Genomic DNA, 17,910 nt, shown 5'->3' with positions numbered 1-17,910 from the left:
GAGGATAGCTTGCGAAGGTGGGAAATTGTTGTCTACAAGCTTTTGCAGATTGATGCTGACTCGACTCGATTCGTGAGAGCTATGCGAAGCTTTGCTACCGCAACAATAATGATTAGAGGGAAGAAGGTAAATAAACAATACCACGCCACCGCCAAACCGAACACATCATATCACCAAAGAGTTAATGGGCAGAAAGAACACAACAGATAAAAAGCGATTCGTTGGAACATTTGCATACATATGTTGGGGGGATTTAGCATTTGGACCTAGAGAGAAGGAGATGAGACCAATCGAGGAAGAAGAAAGGGAGGTAGGTAGGTTGCATGTTGCTGATGATGACAGCACGGGCATGCATCTGCTGCCACTGTGTTTCACAGTCTCGAATTCCATGATGCTGTGTTATAGCCATCGCGATAATGACTTGCTGACTCCTACTCACCGGGAGAAGAAACAGATGTACGCGAATGAGAAGCAAGCAAAGATTTAAAGAGCATTAAGTGTTGCAGCGCAGTCAAAAGAGGGCACAGCATAATTCAATGACTCCTCGTGTTCTAATATAATATTGTCAACCCGATATGTTGAAGAAATGATTTATCCATATTAATGTCGACTCGATAACATTCTATACTTCAGTTGAGAACTCTTAACGTTGACATAACTTTCAGACGGTAATTGTAATATTCAGACTGTTGGACGGATGCCTTGATGATTAAATAATGATCGATAATTTTACTTAATTATGTCATAAATTAACTCCTCACTAACTGCAATGATTAGGAGGTGCACTCCATAAATCTCTCTTAAGCAATTTTAGTTTACAATAATTTTTACTTTCTAAATCCTTCGATTAACCAACCTAAGCATCAGATGAACCTATATCACACACATCATCATCATGATATAATTTTCACATAACTTTTTACTAATTTCTCTAAGAGAAATTAGACACTTTTTTGCTCCTTAAATCTGTCCTGAGTAATTTAATTCATAACACTTTCTACTTTTCTGATTCTTCGACTAACCAACTTAATCATTAAAAAGATACGCCTTTCATATAATTTTTATAGAACTTATTATCAAATCCTCTAATCTTTCTCAATATTAGACTTATGATAATTTCAAATATTAGATTATGTTAGAGTTGGTCCTAGAAAATTTACCAAAGAATAATTTGGCAACCCAATAAAGATAATAAAACAGAAAAATAAAAGAGATAAGGACATCAGATTTACGTGGTTCTGTCAATTGGCCTACGTCCACGGAGTAAAGAGGAGCAAAACTCTAATATAAAAGAGACAATTATAAATATCTTAGAAAAATATACCTAGGCCATAAAATAACTGAAACTATTTTAATTATAAGCCCAAACTATTATAAATAAGTATGAACTTAATAGAAATTAAACATAAAATAAATAATTAGATTTTTCTTATGGTACTTCTGGCTTCAAATGTCAGGATCTTATTTATAATTATAATAAGAGATAACAAGTTTGATTTTTTCGATGTGAGATTAAGTACGACTTGCGAAACTAACATAATTTAGTCCATTCTAAATCATTAGTGAGCTCTTTCAATCTCTCTTAAGCAATTTTAATTCTCGATACTTTTCACTTGAGCATGGAAGGAGCGTATGTTAGACATGCCTATCAAACCTTCCGATCTCTCTCAGCAATAGACTTACGATAATGTTGAATGCCAAACTCGGATATATTCTGAATTACTAACATGTTGAACACTTTTTACTCCTTAAATCTTACTCCGAGGCAACTTTAGTTGACAACACTTTTTACTTTTTCGAATCCTTCGACTAGTCAACTTAATTTTTATAATTTTTCCTATCAAATCCTCAAATACCTCTCATTATTGTACTTGCAAATCTTAGATGTCGGATCTATTTCGAATCACAAACGTATCATACAGCCATAATCTATAACGTTGTCTATCTAAAAAAAAAAGGGAAATTGGATCTTTCGACTATATGATTGGCTACATCCAATAAACTACTCATCCGAGATTAATTGGAAGATGCAACTTCTTCATCAAGCTGCTTTGAAAAATTAACAAACAGTTATTTTGTATTCTATATTCCCTAAAATTTCTTCAATGAAATGAAAGGTTTTGGAGCATTGAATCTATTTCGGATCCATTAGATATGCCAAAAATAGAACTTCATAAGTGCTCCGATCTTAGAAACCTCCAAACGAAGATAGACTTTGTTATTTGTAGCCACCCCTATAGGGTCTTTTTAGCATCCCCAACCAACATATTCATTACATAAATATATAGGTCTTTTTTATATAACTTTAACATGATTATTAAAAAAGTCAATATCATGTCAGGAGTTATTTGTTTTCTCGATAGCAATATTATGATTTGAGAAAATGCTAGCTAGTCAGGTTGGTAAAGATTTTATCCATATATCATATAGTGTTGATCTCGAACCTCACTTTAACCCTTATCTTTTATTAAAAAATATTGATGATTTGATAGTTGAGACCCTCACCTTAATTCATGTGCAGTTGTGGTAGCTTTCTTTCTCTGTTTATTTTATTATGTTTATGAGTTGAGAAATCTTATTAGGACCACTTTCTTCTTATTTTGTATTTTATTATTATGTTTTATCACCTCTTATTCATTTTCTAATAGTCGTGATCATTATATTCAAAAGCATATAAATGATCTCTCTTTTATTAATATATTTTAAATTAATTTTATGAGGAAAAATATATTTAATTCTAACTAAATAGTGATAAGCGGATATCTCATTGAGGATATTTAAATTCTATTAATTTCATATCTCCATCTTAATATATCCTACACCCATGTCTCATATCTTATGTTGACATTTTCACTTGGGATACCTATAGATTACTTCAATCATGCGTATGAATATAATATCAATTGAGATGAGTGTGATGGTCAAGTAATGACTCATACTTGATCTCATGGTATGAAAATGGTGGTTCATATCTAATTAGGAGACAATCCCCCTTACCTCAAGGAGGATGTAACTATCTCACTAGTCGCTAATAGATCTCAAGCATATTTAAAGTTAATAAAGACTTTCAAAACTAAAAAAATAGATAGTAATAATCAAGATTATACCAAAAAAACTAAAAAAATAGATATCAATAATCAAGATTATACCAAAAAAATTACCGTAAGATATAACTTAGTTAAGCAACTCTATGACTATGTTAAAAAAAAAATCAATTTTTTTACTATGTGAGATCAGTTATAAGAATCTCAGAGTTATTCTAACATAATCCCCTTTATACCCTCTCATATAGATCTTGAAGAATTTTTATTTTTTTCTATTCTTTTCCGGTCACTCTAAAAAACATATAGACAACACCCTATATAGAAACCTAATAACACTTAAAAAGGACTCATCAAATCTCGTTATCCCTCGTCAAAATATAAATATAGAAATATATAAGATATTTATAGAATGATCAAATTATTCATGACTCCTAATCCTTGTAGGGTTCGGACTTTGGAAATTCAAAAATATTTCTCAATTTCAACATAATATAGAGATTAGAGAGGTGAGAGTCGCACAAGAGAGAACTACTAAAAATTATTTTCCTTCTCTACCTCGCCCATGAAGATAGTTTTGATAAAAGACTCCTTATTTGAGCGTCAAAGAGAAGATTGTTCAGTAACCCCACAGCATTTCTTTCTATTTTGTTGGCTTCATTACATATACGCAGATACGAAATGGGAAAAATAACATATATGTAGATACAAAATGAGAAAAAGAACTGAATCGACTCCATCCATCCTCCTGCCTACGGTCAGATGAGGTAATCCAATGAAGATCTATTTAGAATTTCAAATTAGAAATCCCTCTAAAGGATTAGGATAAACCGAAATAGGAAATGAGACTCACAACAAAAAGCATGTAGTAACATCGAGAGAGCCAACGACACAATTTTAACTTTCAGTGACATTAGTAAAATTCGAGTGAACGAACATAATAGATAATCTTTTATTTGGTCCCGAGGAAGAAGAAGGTTCGAAGCAGCTTCTTCTCCACAAGGACCTGTCTTTGGCCAAGCCAACCACCAAACAAGACCGTGCTAAATTAACAGCACTTTTAACTGCTTTAACCTACAAACAACTTAGCAACAGTGAAAGCAAGAAAAGGGTCGGTCATTAAGTGACTCAACCTTAAAGAATTTGATCCCGGTGCGCCAAGGTGACTCATGTTAAGCTTATCTCCAAACAGAAATCTTTCGGCGTGTTAGGCAACATCCTTGGCACTTTCATCTACGAGCCACATCTTCTTCTGTATCACGAATATCGACTCCCCATCTTCTGAATCAGAGTTGGGTTCAGCATCCACAGTTGCCACTGATTCCCAGTGCAATGCTGTCAAGTGCTTCTTAATATACTCCACCACTGGCTTCCTGTCTCGAACAATTATGAAACCGGTAGGCCTAAGAATACGGTCCATCTCAATCAGCAAGTCCTCCACACTGCATCCTTTCTTCTCGATGTCAGAGAAGACAGTCCAAGCATGAAGGAGATCAAAAGTTCGGGGGTATGTCGAGAACGCCTCGCACCTATCATGATTCGAGGATATTCAGTGAGAAACAAACCCCAAAAGGGATGATAAAACACGATGTAAGTATTTCTATACAAAAAAAGCAACTTAATTGGTGTACACTATTTCATCGGTGGTTCACTGCCTTGGTCAGAACATCTACATGTAATACAACTATGGTACTCTAGACAACTACAAAAAGGATACTGCACAAGGCTTCCACAAAGTGGCAATGCAAGTCTTCAAAAGTAACAGAAATATGGGTACTAAGAGGGGAGAAGTACAAATCCATTAATTTGACGGTTTGCATGATCCAGAATCAGTGCTTGCTAGATAATCATCAGCGAGGAATGGATATAACAAAAGAACATCTAAATGCAATATTCTGATCAGTTTTAAAAACTAGTTTCGGCAGATACACGAACTTGATAATGTCAAGGATGTACCCAACATAATCAGAGTAACTAAGAGAAGAAACCTAGCAAACAAGAAGTGTAGAAATTTTAAGCATTTTTACCACCATCATAATGTTAGCAAAAACAAGCGCACAAGTATGATGCAACCAGTCGAATGCAGGTCTTTACTAATTAGTTGCACTACCTACAGCCCAAATCTCCTGTTTCATATAATGAGTATAAGCTTACCAGTCATGCACAGTGCCCATTAGGCCTCTGTCATTAATTATCTTGAGCAAGTTAGGTCCATCTTCTGGTACAACATTCATAACCCAAACAGGCTCATCTTTAAGAGCAGCAGCAAATGATCCCATGTTTGCCTTCATATCCATCAAGTTTCTCAGTGTATTTGGCCGGATCTTTGCATTCAAAAGGCTCCAATAATTCTCAACCCTTTGCCGCCAAATTTCCTGTGCGTTGTATGTATTATCATAAAACAAATATATTGCTAAAAGGATCATTTACATGCCTATATTTAATGATTGAAATTGCACAAGAATCATATCAAATTACAACCATTAAGAATGGCAAGTGAGATAATGTACAGTATTATTTACCATGTCCTTTTCAAACATGTCCGTTGAAATACCAAAATCAGCAAGGCGTGGAGGAGGGGTAGTTAAGCGAGACGGCCAAGGAGCCAACCCACTACCCCTGTCTCTTTGATTCTCTGCAGAAGTGAAAAAACTCTCATCACTAAATGATTAGGAACTTTCAAAGTAACAGGACTATGTAATAATAGCTACAACACAGAATCTTGCCTATGCTATACTAAACACATTATCTCATTAAAAAGAATAAACAGTGATGACAATAGAGAAATTTATGCCCACAGCAAGTACAACTATTCTACCAATGTTTATTGGATAGCAAGTAATTAATTGTTAGATCAAGGGTGAAGACAGCATCAGCTTTCTTATGCATTCACCATTCCGTACTATAAATTTTAGGGCTTCTAATAGGTGAAACTCTAATTTTGGATTCTGAATTCATTTTCTACATTACACATTTTGAAATATAATTAAGTACTTCTCATTGCACTGACAATGTAACATCAATCTGCATAGGGCAAGATGGATAAAACAATAGATATCCTGGATTCTAGCATTATCCAACCATGGGGTTTAACGCCTGCTGTATCCAACTTATTGAGTCAGCTAGTCTATCAAGATTGGTCATGACATATAAGGTGAGAGACATAGTTGTGTGTTGTACTTTTACCATTCATGGTAAATCCTCTACCAGTACACAAACTAATGATTAGATGGATTGGGCAGTTCATAATGCTAGGATGTTTACATCCAAAAGTTGACAAATTACAAAACCAACAACCTTGTTCAAAAAAGAAACACGGCAAATCAAACCAAGCACCATGAAATTGTTCAAGCTCAATGTGGTGACAATATTGTGTCATAAATATACTTCAAGAAAATCCACACTTGATATTCTTTGGCATTGATAAAAGATGGCATCGACATATGCTTTTGCCCAAAGGTTTAGAGATATGACTAGAGATAAACCTAGCCAAACACAATAGTATCGATATCCACCATATAATATAGACTTCCTAATAAGTTGTTCCCTCAGTATATGCTAACCGACTGGTCTCTGTGAAGATTTAAACCATCTAAATTCAAGAAAATCAATATTGCTTTTCCAATATAATAAGGCCTCATTGATTCAGTATGATTCTGGTTAATCATCGAGACAGCACCATGCAATACTATTACTAGCAGAAGGTTGGCTTATTAACTGTCTAAAGTGGCAAGTAGATGTTATACTGCATTCTTGATGAGGCTTGTGATTTCCATGAACTTCAAACATTCTAAAAGAGTGTACAGAACAGAAAGCGAGCATGATCACTACAAACGCTTGGTAAATTATTAACAATATCCTGAAAGTGCACCACGATATGCCAAATACTAAATCCATTATGCAAAAAGAAATAAGATTTTCAATTACAGCTCCCAGCTCTTCCACACCAATTTGTTGGGCACCACTATAAGTAGTTTTAGAATCGAGAAAAACGTAACACATTGTAAATTCACAGACAGTATAGAGTAAATCATATCATATCTTAGATAATTCGTAAGGCAGAAGCCTCAATTATCCAAATCTGTCTAAGAACTAAAACCATTTCTAGAAGAAAGGAACTAAAGCCGTCTGAGTAAGTGATATCTTCTAAAACTTTGGCCCAAGGGAACATGCCATGCTTGGTATCTCATTATGCGATCACTTGAATCCTCTACACCAGGTGTCAAAAGCATTGTTTCTTATTATTTTTAAATCAGCATTTTCAAGTTTGTAGGATAAGAAGTGTCCTGCAGAATACTTTGATCAGCTAGAGCCACCAAAGAACAACATGCATATAATATGAAGCACATGTTATATGCATGTCCAGCAGAAACAAACACCTAAAAAGAACCTATATTAATATGAAGCACAGAAAGCTTTAAAAAAAATTCCAAACATGTTGAAGATAAAAAAATGAAATAATCCCAATAAGTGAGAGCACTCACGTTCAGAGTAAGGAGTAATACAAGCCTCCATCGGGACACCCCAAACTGCATCTGGATCATTGTCAGATCTGCACAGAGGTGGCCGAGTTCCTGGCTCTCTATTCAAATAACAATCATTTGTCAAAGGTTTGACCCATATCACAGTTTGGTTCTTCTTGGCAGCTATCTTCCAACACATCCGCTCAACTAGTGCACTCATCTCCTTCCATATCTTGAGATCCTCTTCATCTTGTGCATATGCTTCAGGGGATGAATAAGCGAAATAGCCTCCGGGTCTGAGCAACCTATCCAACTCTAGGAGAAGGATCCCATCTCTTTGAAGCCAATCAATTCGACATCGGGAACAATGAGCAAATTCAAAAGATCTGCTTGGGTAAGGGAGCCTCTTTGTTCCTAAAACACCAAGGTAAGCAGGAATTCCCCTCTCTAGAGCAAACTGAATCTGATTTTGATGAACATCATTAGGTGCTAAAGACATTGCTATGATATCAGATGATAAAAGATATCCTCCAAAGCTAGCAACTCCGCAACCAACATCAAAAACAGTCCGGATCCTTCCCTCATTGTTTAGATTGTTATTCGTGAAGTTAAGCATCTGTTGATTCAAATGAAGGATGAGTTTTCTGAATTAAAGCAAAACTACTGAAAGCAACAAACTAAATATAATAGGAAAGCACAAAAATAGTGGTGCATTAGAAAAAGAAAGAGATAATTTCAGAAATCTTTGGCCATTTTATGAAGGTGCCAACTAAATCTATCGATAACATATTTGTTTTTCTCGGCATATTTAAAGCAGACTTACATTTGCAAGATGTGCAATATATTTATCAGCTCCATAATGGAAATGGGTGCCACCTCCAGGAAAAACAATCTTGTCCCCTTTAACAACCATCCAGTTCTGATCAGACTTTTCATGTGCAAGGTGTGTGTGAGGAATATTTACTTGCCAAACTTCATCTCGGCTTTTTGGCCACTTTATCGGAACCTGCAGCATGATGGTATGTCAAAACAGTAGTCAGAAGCTTAAGAAAATACAATAAGATACATGTTTAAGAGCCTCCTTAGCAATAATTCTTTGTCAACCTTGTAGCCAGCTGGCGGGGGAATCAAGCAATTGTACCGCCTCTCAGGCTGTGGGCAGTGTCTCTCATAATGCTCCATTAAAGACAAATCCAGCTTCAGTCTTGTCTGGTAAATAAGATTTCTGTCTAGGCAGGGAATGAGCTCCGAATGTCGATCATCGCAGACCTTCAGGAAAGCAGAACAAATCAACTAGAAGCTCGTATATTCATTGATAAGCTGGAAGAGAAATAGTGATTCGAAATGCACTCACAGGAAAGCTTTTGGGTATGAGACCGTCCTCTCCATCCTCCTGACCGAAAATGGACTCTTCTGATTTGCCTACCTCTCCATTATCACCATTAGACCAACCAATTGATCTTGAGATTCTACTACCATACTCTAAAGCAGAGTTTGCATGCTGCCCCCGAGGACCAAAGAAAGAACCATAGTATAGAACTATAAAACCTAGAAAGAGAACAATGAGACACAATGATGGGACCAAATGTTTCTTCTGGCCTCCATCTCTCCCCCTCATCATTTTGGAAATGGAGATCTAGCAGAGGACGTTCTAGTGGAACTCTCAAAAGATCTTATCACCGCAACATTCAATCCACATAATCAATCATATTTAAACGCCACAAAAAAAAGCTACGAGCAGTGCAGTGCCTTCAGAATTTAGTGATCTACAACTCGAACATTTCCTTCCTGCCAAACAATAAAAAGCTGAAGTGAAATGACAAAATATCGATAATACTGTATTTAAATATTCAATCATGATGAAAGAAAAACCTGCACGGATCGAACATTTTAAGTTGTTCATCATAAAAAAAAAGTTCTGTCGAGTATAAAAAAAGAAAATAGGTAATCGAAATTCTTATGCTCTTCATGTGAATTAACGAGATCTCCCGAACAGTTTGCGAGCGGCGATACGAAGAAAGGGACAGAATGTGAGACAATTTTCTAGATCAAGCACAAGGCAAGATTCTCGGGTATGTTCGTAAGAGATCCAAAACATCACGCAAACGGGATTGGCATCGGAGAGGGAGCGATCCCCGAATCCGAGCTCCCCGGAACTTAAATCACCGACGGGACAAGTATGGAAAAGCGAACAAGGCAATTTTTATATGGAAAGATCTGTTGAGTTCTCAAATTGGTAAAAGGATCAAAAACACCAACCGCGAAGAAGATCTAAGGGAGATCCAAAACACGGTAAGGAGCAAAATAAAACCCAGAACACAGAACACCGAGGCAGGAAAGCAATAAAGAGAACCAGAAAGACCCTCGAAAGAAATCAAGCATTTGTCGACGGGCTCCCAGCAGAATATCCGCTTCCGCACCACAAAACCGAATCGACCCACAAGTGGAGGCGTTCAAGTCACGGGAGCACTCACCGGAGATCTGAGATCGGACGGCGCCAATCCACCCCAACCAAGCCCTAACAGAGATCTCCAAAAGCAGAACGGATCCAAATGGGTTTTTGCTGTTACAGAGAAAGAGGAGGGAGATAGGGAGCGGGATAGTCGGGAGTGATGGTGGAGGAGAACCAGATCTGAGAGCTTTTTCGGTGTGCTTTGGGTGGGTGGGCGGAGGGAGACACGGCGACGGAACGATTTCTAATCCTGTTCAAACGTTACCGTAATTATACTCGAACGGTGAGGATAGACACGTATAAATAAGAGAGTACGAATTCTGGCGTATTCGTATGTAGGGTTCCATGTGGCTGTGCCCTGCACACGAACAAAATTATAATATATATATATATATATATATATATAGGTATCTGTAAAATAAATAATTAAACGGCAAAGATATGATTTAAATGAAGTTTGTCTCTGCAAGATTTTATGTTAATATATAAATCTAGAACATTCCAAGAATCCTTTTTTTTTATTTTAGCAATATCCGTACAATTACAATCAAATAAAATATCAATCTGAAAAATAAAAAATTGGAGTCGTAAATTTAATGCCCAAAAATATCACATCCAAATGCTTTCTTTTACATGTTATTATTTCTTTATTATTTATCAAAATATTAGCAGGTTTAGTGGCCTAAGCATTAAGAAATGACTGACCAATGTTCGTCGATTTGATGGTTCCTCGATTCAAAATTGACTTAGCGATTTGACGATTTGAAGTCGAATCAAACCGAATATGAGCGGTTTGAATTTTGTTTTAAACCAATCAAAATATTAAAAAGTAATTATGAATTATAATTTGATCAAAAATACATCCAGTTTTTTATTTTTTAATTAAAAATTAATATTTTTGTTTTTAATTATATACCACGCGACGTTCCATTTGCAATACGGTACAGACCGAGACATAACATTTGGCCGGAGAATGTGCGTGTGGGGGCATGACAGCATTGTGACTCGTGAGTTGTCGTCGACAAGCAGGTGCTTGGTGTGGCCACCCACCTTGAAGCATCACATGAGAAGGTGATTGTGAATGTGAACCCATTATAATAATTGTAGACGAAAGCCACGTCAAAAATCCAACAAGGAGGTTCATAATTGAGTTAGATGGTGCTCTTTATTGTTCTGTTATTGTGATGGACGTAACAACTTGTTTTCTTCTAACAACTTAGTGCCAATCCTTTGACTTCACTGTTGGCTGGCTGGCTGGCACCCCCCACGGAAAGGCCCCACCCTTACAGGATGTGTCCCTTCTGTTCCCAGGAGTGAGTACGCATGCGAGGCAAAGGGACGACGGTGATGGCCACAACATTGCTTGGCTCGCATATCTTCACGATCTCTCTTTCCATCAGAGAGGATCTTAACGCCTCAGATATAGTGAAGCGGATGCTTTATAATCGGGACGATCATATCGTGCAGACCACCATAAAAACATGGGTCTACAGCCCTTCATTTACGTTATTCTCTTAAACCAGTCATATGAAATAAACTCGCCACCTATCACGCATACTCTCGATACACAAATTTTATTAGGCAAAGCAATTTCTTCTAAAAACACAAAAATATATTTTTCAGTTTTTTTTTCACAAAGCATCTATTATATTCTAAAAACGAGATTATTTTTGGTTTTTGCACAGTTGGTGCCTTCGTCCTCCTACATCGAAGAAGCTAATCACCCATATGCAATCTCCCAACGCTTGGGTCCAGATATTTAATGTTCATTAGTATAAGATTTGACACACCGACCTCTCGATTTTAGACTAACCTCCCGCCCAATCTAACATTGATGGCACATCAATCATCGTCCCCGGGTTCCCACCCCAACATACCAACATTTAATCATTTGATTAAATGATAACTTTCTCATCTTCGGAGCCACCCATACCGCTCTTGTTCCTTAGACAAGGATGATGATGATGGGTAAGGCAATAGGGTCTCATAATGAACGACAATTAATAGGATAAAGACTAATTTTATTTTTTAGAAAATAAAATATATAAACTAAAAATAAAGATACTATGTGAAAAAAAATTGAAAAAAATTATCCAATTTTATTATCTCCTTAAGGGTTCATTCTCCACCGATGGTTTTACCATTTTAATAAACAAGCGGGGAAACTTGCTATCCTCGTGTCAAAAACCAAGGCTTTTTTCACTCCACCCACACCATCAACCGAAAACCTACCGGTCTTGCGTTTTTTGTTTGAAACCTGTCGTCAAATTTGTCGTAACAGCAGCGGCTGCCGTCGATCTTCGCATCCCAATGACCAAACGTTCGACAGCGTACTTTGGCCGTAGGCTGGGCGTTCAATCCAAAAGCTCTCACGAGTTAGTACACGTGCTTCGACCAATACCCGCTTCCCACACGTGCTCCCTCGAGGACGCACGGGAACCGTGCGGCTTTGTCACGCGCACGTAGGGCAGTCCATTGCAAGTAAAGAGGATTGTACAGGTACAGGACCAGATACTACAAACGAACTAATTCCTAAAGCAAAAGGACCGGTGGTGTGTGTCGGCAGATTCAGCCAGCCGAGTGAATACACTTCAGCCTTTTCAAATTGATGTCCAAACAGATGACACAGCAATAATTTAGCCGTATATCTCATCCGATCCATAATTTCCTTTGCTATACGCCTCGATAAACTAGACTTTCAAATGAGAACACATACGTAAAACTGTGGCTTAGTTCGGTCAAGATATTGCTTTCCAGATCCAATATATCTGTTCACCGAAAGGCCTTAGGTAGAACTAAGGGGCTAATTAACAGTAAGTTCTTAAGACAGCAAACTGAAGGGAATCAGAAACAGGCCAGAACCTCATTTGCCTAATGGACTGTGCGCAGTCACATTCATATTTATTACAAACTGCTGAAAGAAACTCACTACCTTAGAAGTTTCAAGAAAAATGTTTTAAGTATATGGCACTCCTAAGTATGCTCATTTAGTAGTCTTATCACATGCATGAAGTTTACTAAAAAATAGTGCATAACCAGCATGATCTACAGTTTTATGCATCAACAAGTAATATCCTGTCAAGTACAACCATTCTGAAACGTATGATGTGCACTTACTGCAAATACTGCTTTGCGATAATGCAACTGCAAAGCGCAGAAACTCAGTACTTTGGAGGTGGTTGCTGGGTCGGAAGCAACCCGAATCGCTTTTTCAATAGAACCCGCTGTCTAGAATACTTGTCATCTGGAGAGAAACGAGCTGCAACATAAAGAATGTAAACAAATTTCAGTGAGTATAATGAATCAGCCTTGGGAAATAAGGTAGATAGAGAAAATAGGTATATTTTTTTTACTCTGTTGACATAAGACTGGGTTCCCATTGAATACCATGTGGTAGGGCCCGCCATCAGAATGGTGTTACAGCAATTTTTCAATTAAATACTTGTATTAGTGGCAGAATTATGACATCAATTGGATGCCAAGACTAAGGGCAATTTGCAAAATGCGAGCAATTGGGTTGCACATTCTTTTCCCTAAAAGAACATAAAACATAAAATACTTTCCAGATTGCTTTGAAAACTTGTGCTTGTTCTGATGTATCAGGAATCTGGGAGCATGCTCCATATAAAAAAGCCAGATAGTAGTGCTCTGCTATTGCCAGGGAACTCGGCAACCGTTGCTTCATATGAAATTATTCAAACATAAAGAATGTAATATTTATTGTCAATTATGAAGCTTGGTATTGACCTTAAGCTTCAAAATGGAATGTTTAGATGCCTCGAACCAATCTTATGTAAAGCCCAAAATCTACAGGTATCAATATGGAACTCGTACTTTGTAGGAACAAGCATGTAAATTTGAAGGTCTAGTATTTATTTTATTTTTATTTTTATTTCAAGATGTCCAATCATGAATTATCAAGAGTTCTATAGCATGTTGCAAATTTATTCATGAAAGTCTGCAGAGTATTCATATTCAACAACTTTACAATCAAATTCTGCATGCAAGCTCCAAAAGCATGCAATCAATGTCTAAAATTGACTGATCCAAATTGGATAGGCTAAGATACCGGAGACTAGGAGTGCCTGGTAGCATACAAGCTAGAAAATCCAATATATATTTGCATCATAGTTAAAATTCTGATCAGGCTGGTTACCTAGTAGACCTTATCACAAAAATTAGAATTTGTCATGATTATCCTAAGTTTTCAATGGCAAATGTGAACATGCTTCCTAGTAGACCTTATCAGTACAAAAAAGTTCAACTGAGAATCAAAGCATTATCATTGAATCCGCACAAGTAGAAAACACGCAATGATACGTTTCTGAAACAGTTCTAATAGAGAAGCGAGAGATAGAAGAGGAAACTGATCCAGAACATTTTTCCACTGGCTTATTCAAGTCAAATATTTAGGCTTTAAATTCAGATAACTTATACAAAAGGAAGAAAAGAAACATCAGTACCGCATGGAAACTCACATCCACCTCTACCTAATAATGTTGGATACCCATCTCATGTCAGTTACAAAATCACAACTAGAAAAATCATTGAACTTTTTGACTTTGGACATCAACTAAGTCTGTTGTCTTCCTATGGGGTTTTGTATTGCTTCTATCACCCCTTAACACAATGTACACTCAGACTTACCTAGACTCTCACATTCACCCCAGCGTTGGTGTAAAATGTGAATTTGTCAGAAACATATCCACAACTCAGATGTGTCTTAAAGAATCTGAATACATTGAAATTATTCAAATTACTTCATAACATTCTTCAAATACCAAGTAAGAGAACAGGATACCTTCTGTTATTGACTTTCTTGCATTTCACATTTCTTTAAGGTCATACTATCCTACTTGTCTCTGTACCTCCGTTGTTCTTATCATATGAATCTAGTTATATTTTCTGTAACCATATGCAACATGGTACTCATGTGATCAATAACTTCCAACTAATCACATGATTTCTAATATTTCGAAGATCAGCTTACATTGCCTTAATAGTAAATCTGAAACAATTAAGCTCGAATCTTGTTGATTGGGTAGAGTGACGACAAGAGCAAGTTGTCATTGCTACATAAACAAAGCACTTTGTAACCCTATTGTGGAAGCTTCACAAACTACCAAGAAAAAATGTTCAGGGAAACATGAGTATGATGAATAACTAAAATACCTGGATGAGCAGATTGTGTTGCCATCCCCAGCGGTGATTCTTTCTGCATGAAGATCATTATCCCATATCATTTATTTATTAGTTGTAGAAAATATTTCCATAAGTTCAATACATCGATTTTACATATTGACTCCCACAATTGGTAAAGTTTTTTCTTGGGGACGATCCTTCTATGTAATTTTCAATTGATGTTTATGGGAGTATAATCTCCATCTTCTCTCCCTATCCCCCCAAAAAATTGAAATTTCGATATCCACTAAAAAAACAAAGAAATAAGCTATAGTCCACCAAACTCTTATTCTCAGCTAGTAGATTAAAATACTCCACCAGCATCTCCTCTTACAAGGAACCAAATGACGAACTTCATATCTGCTACTGCTGCACGATGGCGGAAACAAAAGCTACAAATAGCAGACATGAGGAGAGGCGAAACAAGCAAGTACCTTCGTGGTGTAGACCTTGTCGCCATTCTCATTGATGTAGAACTGGAGATACATCTTGGTGGCCTGCAACTCCTAAACATCACAGAGAACCATGCACCATAAGCAAGAACCCAACCAACTTATGCCAAAATCTAAAGCTCCAAGATCACCCAGGCCAGCCAAATACATATACGATTGAAGCAAACGATCGATCATGAAAACTCGCGATCACAGAGCGAAAGACGTACCGCGCGGCGATATTATGACGATGACGATGGGAACGGAACAACCGACTTAGGGTTCCAAGTTCCAGACGAGCGGTTATAGCTAATTTATAGCCAAAGACGGTACACGTGACTTGCACGTGACGCGTAGATCTATAAAGCCCTAAATATTTTAATCGACGGCAAACGGCCAAAGTAACAAATTCCTTCTCATTTCATTTTTCCTTATAAACGAAGCAACTAATTTAGTGATCAAACTCAATGCGGCCACCAAAACGACGGTGTGCCTCACAAGGAAGAGAACTGTTCGTGGACGTCATCGCGTCGGACGCAAGCAACAAAATTTGAGATTTCAGCTAGTGTTTCTTTCTTGTTTCTTCTACAGACGGATTCATATGGAGGCTGCGTCGAATGAATGGAGAGCGCCAGTGGCCTTCTTTTCTTCCCCTACCCCTTCCTCTTCGTTTTCCTTTTCTTCTTCCGTCGTTGGCTTTAAGACTGGCGGGACGATCGGTTCGGATCTCTGCTCTTCGGATCCCGATTCCGACGGGATCACCGCCTTTGATCTCGACGACTTCGTGGTCCCGCTACTACCACCGGCGGTGGATGATGAGCCCTTTGCCTTGCGGCGGCGTGGCTGCTTGGGGACGGTGGGGAGATCGGGAGCCGTCTGCTCCGCGCAGACGATGCCGGCGGAGCTGCGGTGCCTCCGCCCGTGCTTGGACTCCTCAGAGGTATCCCGTAACCGGGGGTTGTCGCCGGAGACGGCGCCGGACGACTGGTGGCGCCGCGAATGCCGGTCGGAGGAAGAGTCGTTGTGATTCAGGGTGTCTACGCGCCGCGAGGGACGGGGCAGCGGCGTCGCAGACGCCTCGGCAGAGGAACCGCCGCCTTGATGGGGTTCTGCACACACACACAGGTTTAGACCACTGTGCCCGTCTGATCGAGAGATCCAAAAGCAAGAAGGGGACGGTGAAGAGATGGAACGACCTGGTGTGTGGTGCTTGACTTGGGGGGCGGCGGCCGTAGCATCGGCGTCGTCCGCATCCTCGGGGCCCGGCTCCGATTGAAACTCGTTCATCTGGTGTAGGGGGGGGGAGCATCAGAGACGTCCGTTACAAGGAGATCAGATCATCATTGATATATATTTATACTCACCCAACTGGGGGAGTGATTGGAGGAGCCGTCGCAACCCACATGCGCCACGTGTTTGACATCGGTGGGGTGTCCGATCTGCATCTCCTGATCCTTGCCGTCTGCACATACGCCATCACATAACAAAAGCAACGAGAAAGATGAACGAGATGAAGCAATAGATGGATAGATCGATAGAGAAGGTGGGCACACCAAAAATTTGGGAGATGTAGCGAAGGCCTTTAAGGAGACCCTTCATTTTGGTACCCATGGGAATGGGGGATGGGGGATGGGGGATGCGGATGATGGATATCTTGCGGGTGGGACGTACCACCAGAGGCTTCTTTTCTGCAATCCCTGCAATTCGTCTTTAAGATTAGTGGTAGTGACAGCTCTGCCACCGCAAATGAAATGGTACCTCCCTGTTCATCGTATCCTGCTAAGCGTACCTTTTTCAGAGCAAATGCATTATGATCTATCACGCTCCTGCCTTGAATCCTGCATCTTCTACCGCCTGCATTCCATCGGTTCTTATACGCCTTGCGTCGTCGTCTGATCGCCTCCTCCCGAAGAAAAGAAAGCCTGGCGGACGACGCCTCTCCGTCTGCCTCTACCTACTGCTGCTTTCTTGTTGTTTGTCCAAAGCGATGGTGGGAGAACATGCATGTGTCGGAAGGGGGAAGAGTGAATGGGGATTGCGTCCTCTCGGGCAAGGCAAGCCGGGTGAAAGGACAAGAGAAAATAGCATGAGGAGGAGAAGGAGGAGAGGCGTGGGTTGATGTGAGGGGAGAAACCGGTGGTCGGAGGGGCTCGGTTTTGGTTGCTATTTTAGCTGAAGCATGGGATGGGTGTGGCGCGTGGTAGTATTTGGAGGGGGCCCTACCGCCAAGGGCGGGAAGGAGCGGTTGGGGAATGGAGGGGTGGCAGTTGCAGCCCCTGAATCGGACGAGTCAATGGGGAGGGGGGATACGACTTGGACTGACCTGATTGCCCTCGCAGGAA

The 17,910-nt window shown here is 38.9% G+C and overlaps 3 protein-coding genes across 5 annotated transcripts; all 3 read right to left on the bottom strand.

Annotated features, from left to right (window-relative positions):
* Nucleotides 1-3,933: 3,933 nt before the first annotated feature.
* LOC135672708 (probable methyltransferase PMT3) lies at nt 3,934-10,210 on the bottom strand. Its single transcript, XM_065181188.1, has 8 exons — nt 9,979-10,210; nt 8,859-9,292; nt 8,609-8,773; nt 8,328-8,510; nt 7,526-8,120; nt 5,564-5,676; nt 5,196-5,416; nt 3,934-4,570 (listed from the first exon to the last, which is right to left on the bottom strand). The coding sequence occupies exons 2-8, from the start codon at nt 9,123-9,125 to the stop codon at nt 4,249-4,251; spliced, it is 1,866 nt and encodes a 621-aa protein (XP_065037260.1). The 5' UTR covers nt 9,126-9,292; nt 9,979-10,210; the 3' UTR covers nt 3,934-4,248.
* A 2,661-nt stretch (nt 10,211-12,871) lies between these two features.
* LOC103992599 (H/ACA ribonucleoprotein complex subunit 3-like protein) lies at nt 12,872-15,919 on the bottom strand. Of its 2 annotated transcripts, none has more exons than XM_009412381.3 (4): nt 15,799-15,919; nt 15,572-15,643; nt 15,129-15,171; nt 12,872-13,215 (listed from the first exon to the last, which is right to left on the bottom strand). In XM_009412381.3, exons 2-4 carry the CDS (start codon nt 15,623-15,625, stop codon nt 13,118-13,120), a joined length of 195 nt encoding a protein of 64 aa, XP_009410656.1. In that variant the 5' UTR covers nt 15,626-15,643; nt 15,799-15,919; the 3' UTR covers nt 12,872-13,117. The 2 variants fall into 2 exon arrangements, with proteins under 2 accessions (XP_009410656.1, XP_009410663.1); XM_009412388.3 differs by having other exon boundaries at nt 15,572-15,634; nt 15,799-15,858.
* A 51-nt stretch (nt 15,920-15,970) lies between these two features.
* Nucleotides 15,971-17,541, bottom strand: LOC103992614 (CRIB domain-containing protein RIC7-like). Of its 2 annotated transcripts, none has more exons than XM_009412401.3 (5): nt 17,358-17,541; nt 17,122-17,276; nt 16,933-17,030; nt 16,765-16,855; nt 15,971-16,677 (listed from the first exon to the last, which is right to left on the bottom strand). In XM_009412401.3, exons 2-5 carry the CDS (start codon nt 17,177-17,179, stop codon nt 16,166-16,168), a joined length of 759 nt encoding a protein of 252 aa, XP_009410676.3. In that variant the 5' UTR covers nt 17,180-17,276; nt 17,358-17,541; the 3' UTR covers nt 15,971-16,165. The 2 variants fall into 2 exon arrangements, with proteins under 2 accessions (XP_009410676.3, XP_018678654.2); XM_018823109.2 differs by having other exon boundaries at nt 17,122-17,265.
* Nucleotides 17,542-17,910: the final 369 nt, after the last annotated feature.

The sequence above is a fragment of the Musa acuminata genome, chromosome BXJ1-1 (assembly GCF_036884655.1).
Source record: "Musa acuminata AAA Group cultivar baxijiao chromosome BXJ1-1, Cavendish_Baxijiao_AAA, whole genome shotgun sequence".
In the NCBI taxonomy this organism is placed as follows: Eukaryota; Viridiplantae; Streptophyta; class Magnoliopsida; order Zingiberales; family Musaceae; genus Musa; species Musa acuminata.
The sequence above is the reverse complement of the archived record's forward strand: the minus strand, read 5'-3'. Positions and strand labels throughout refer to the sequence as shown.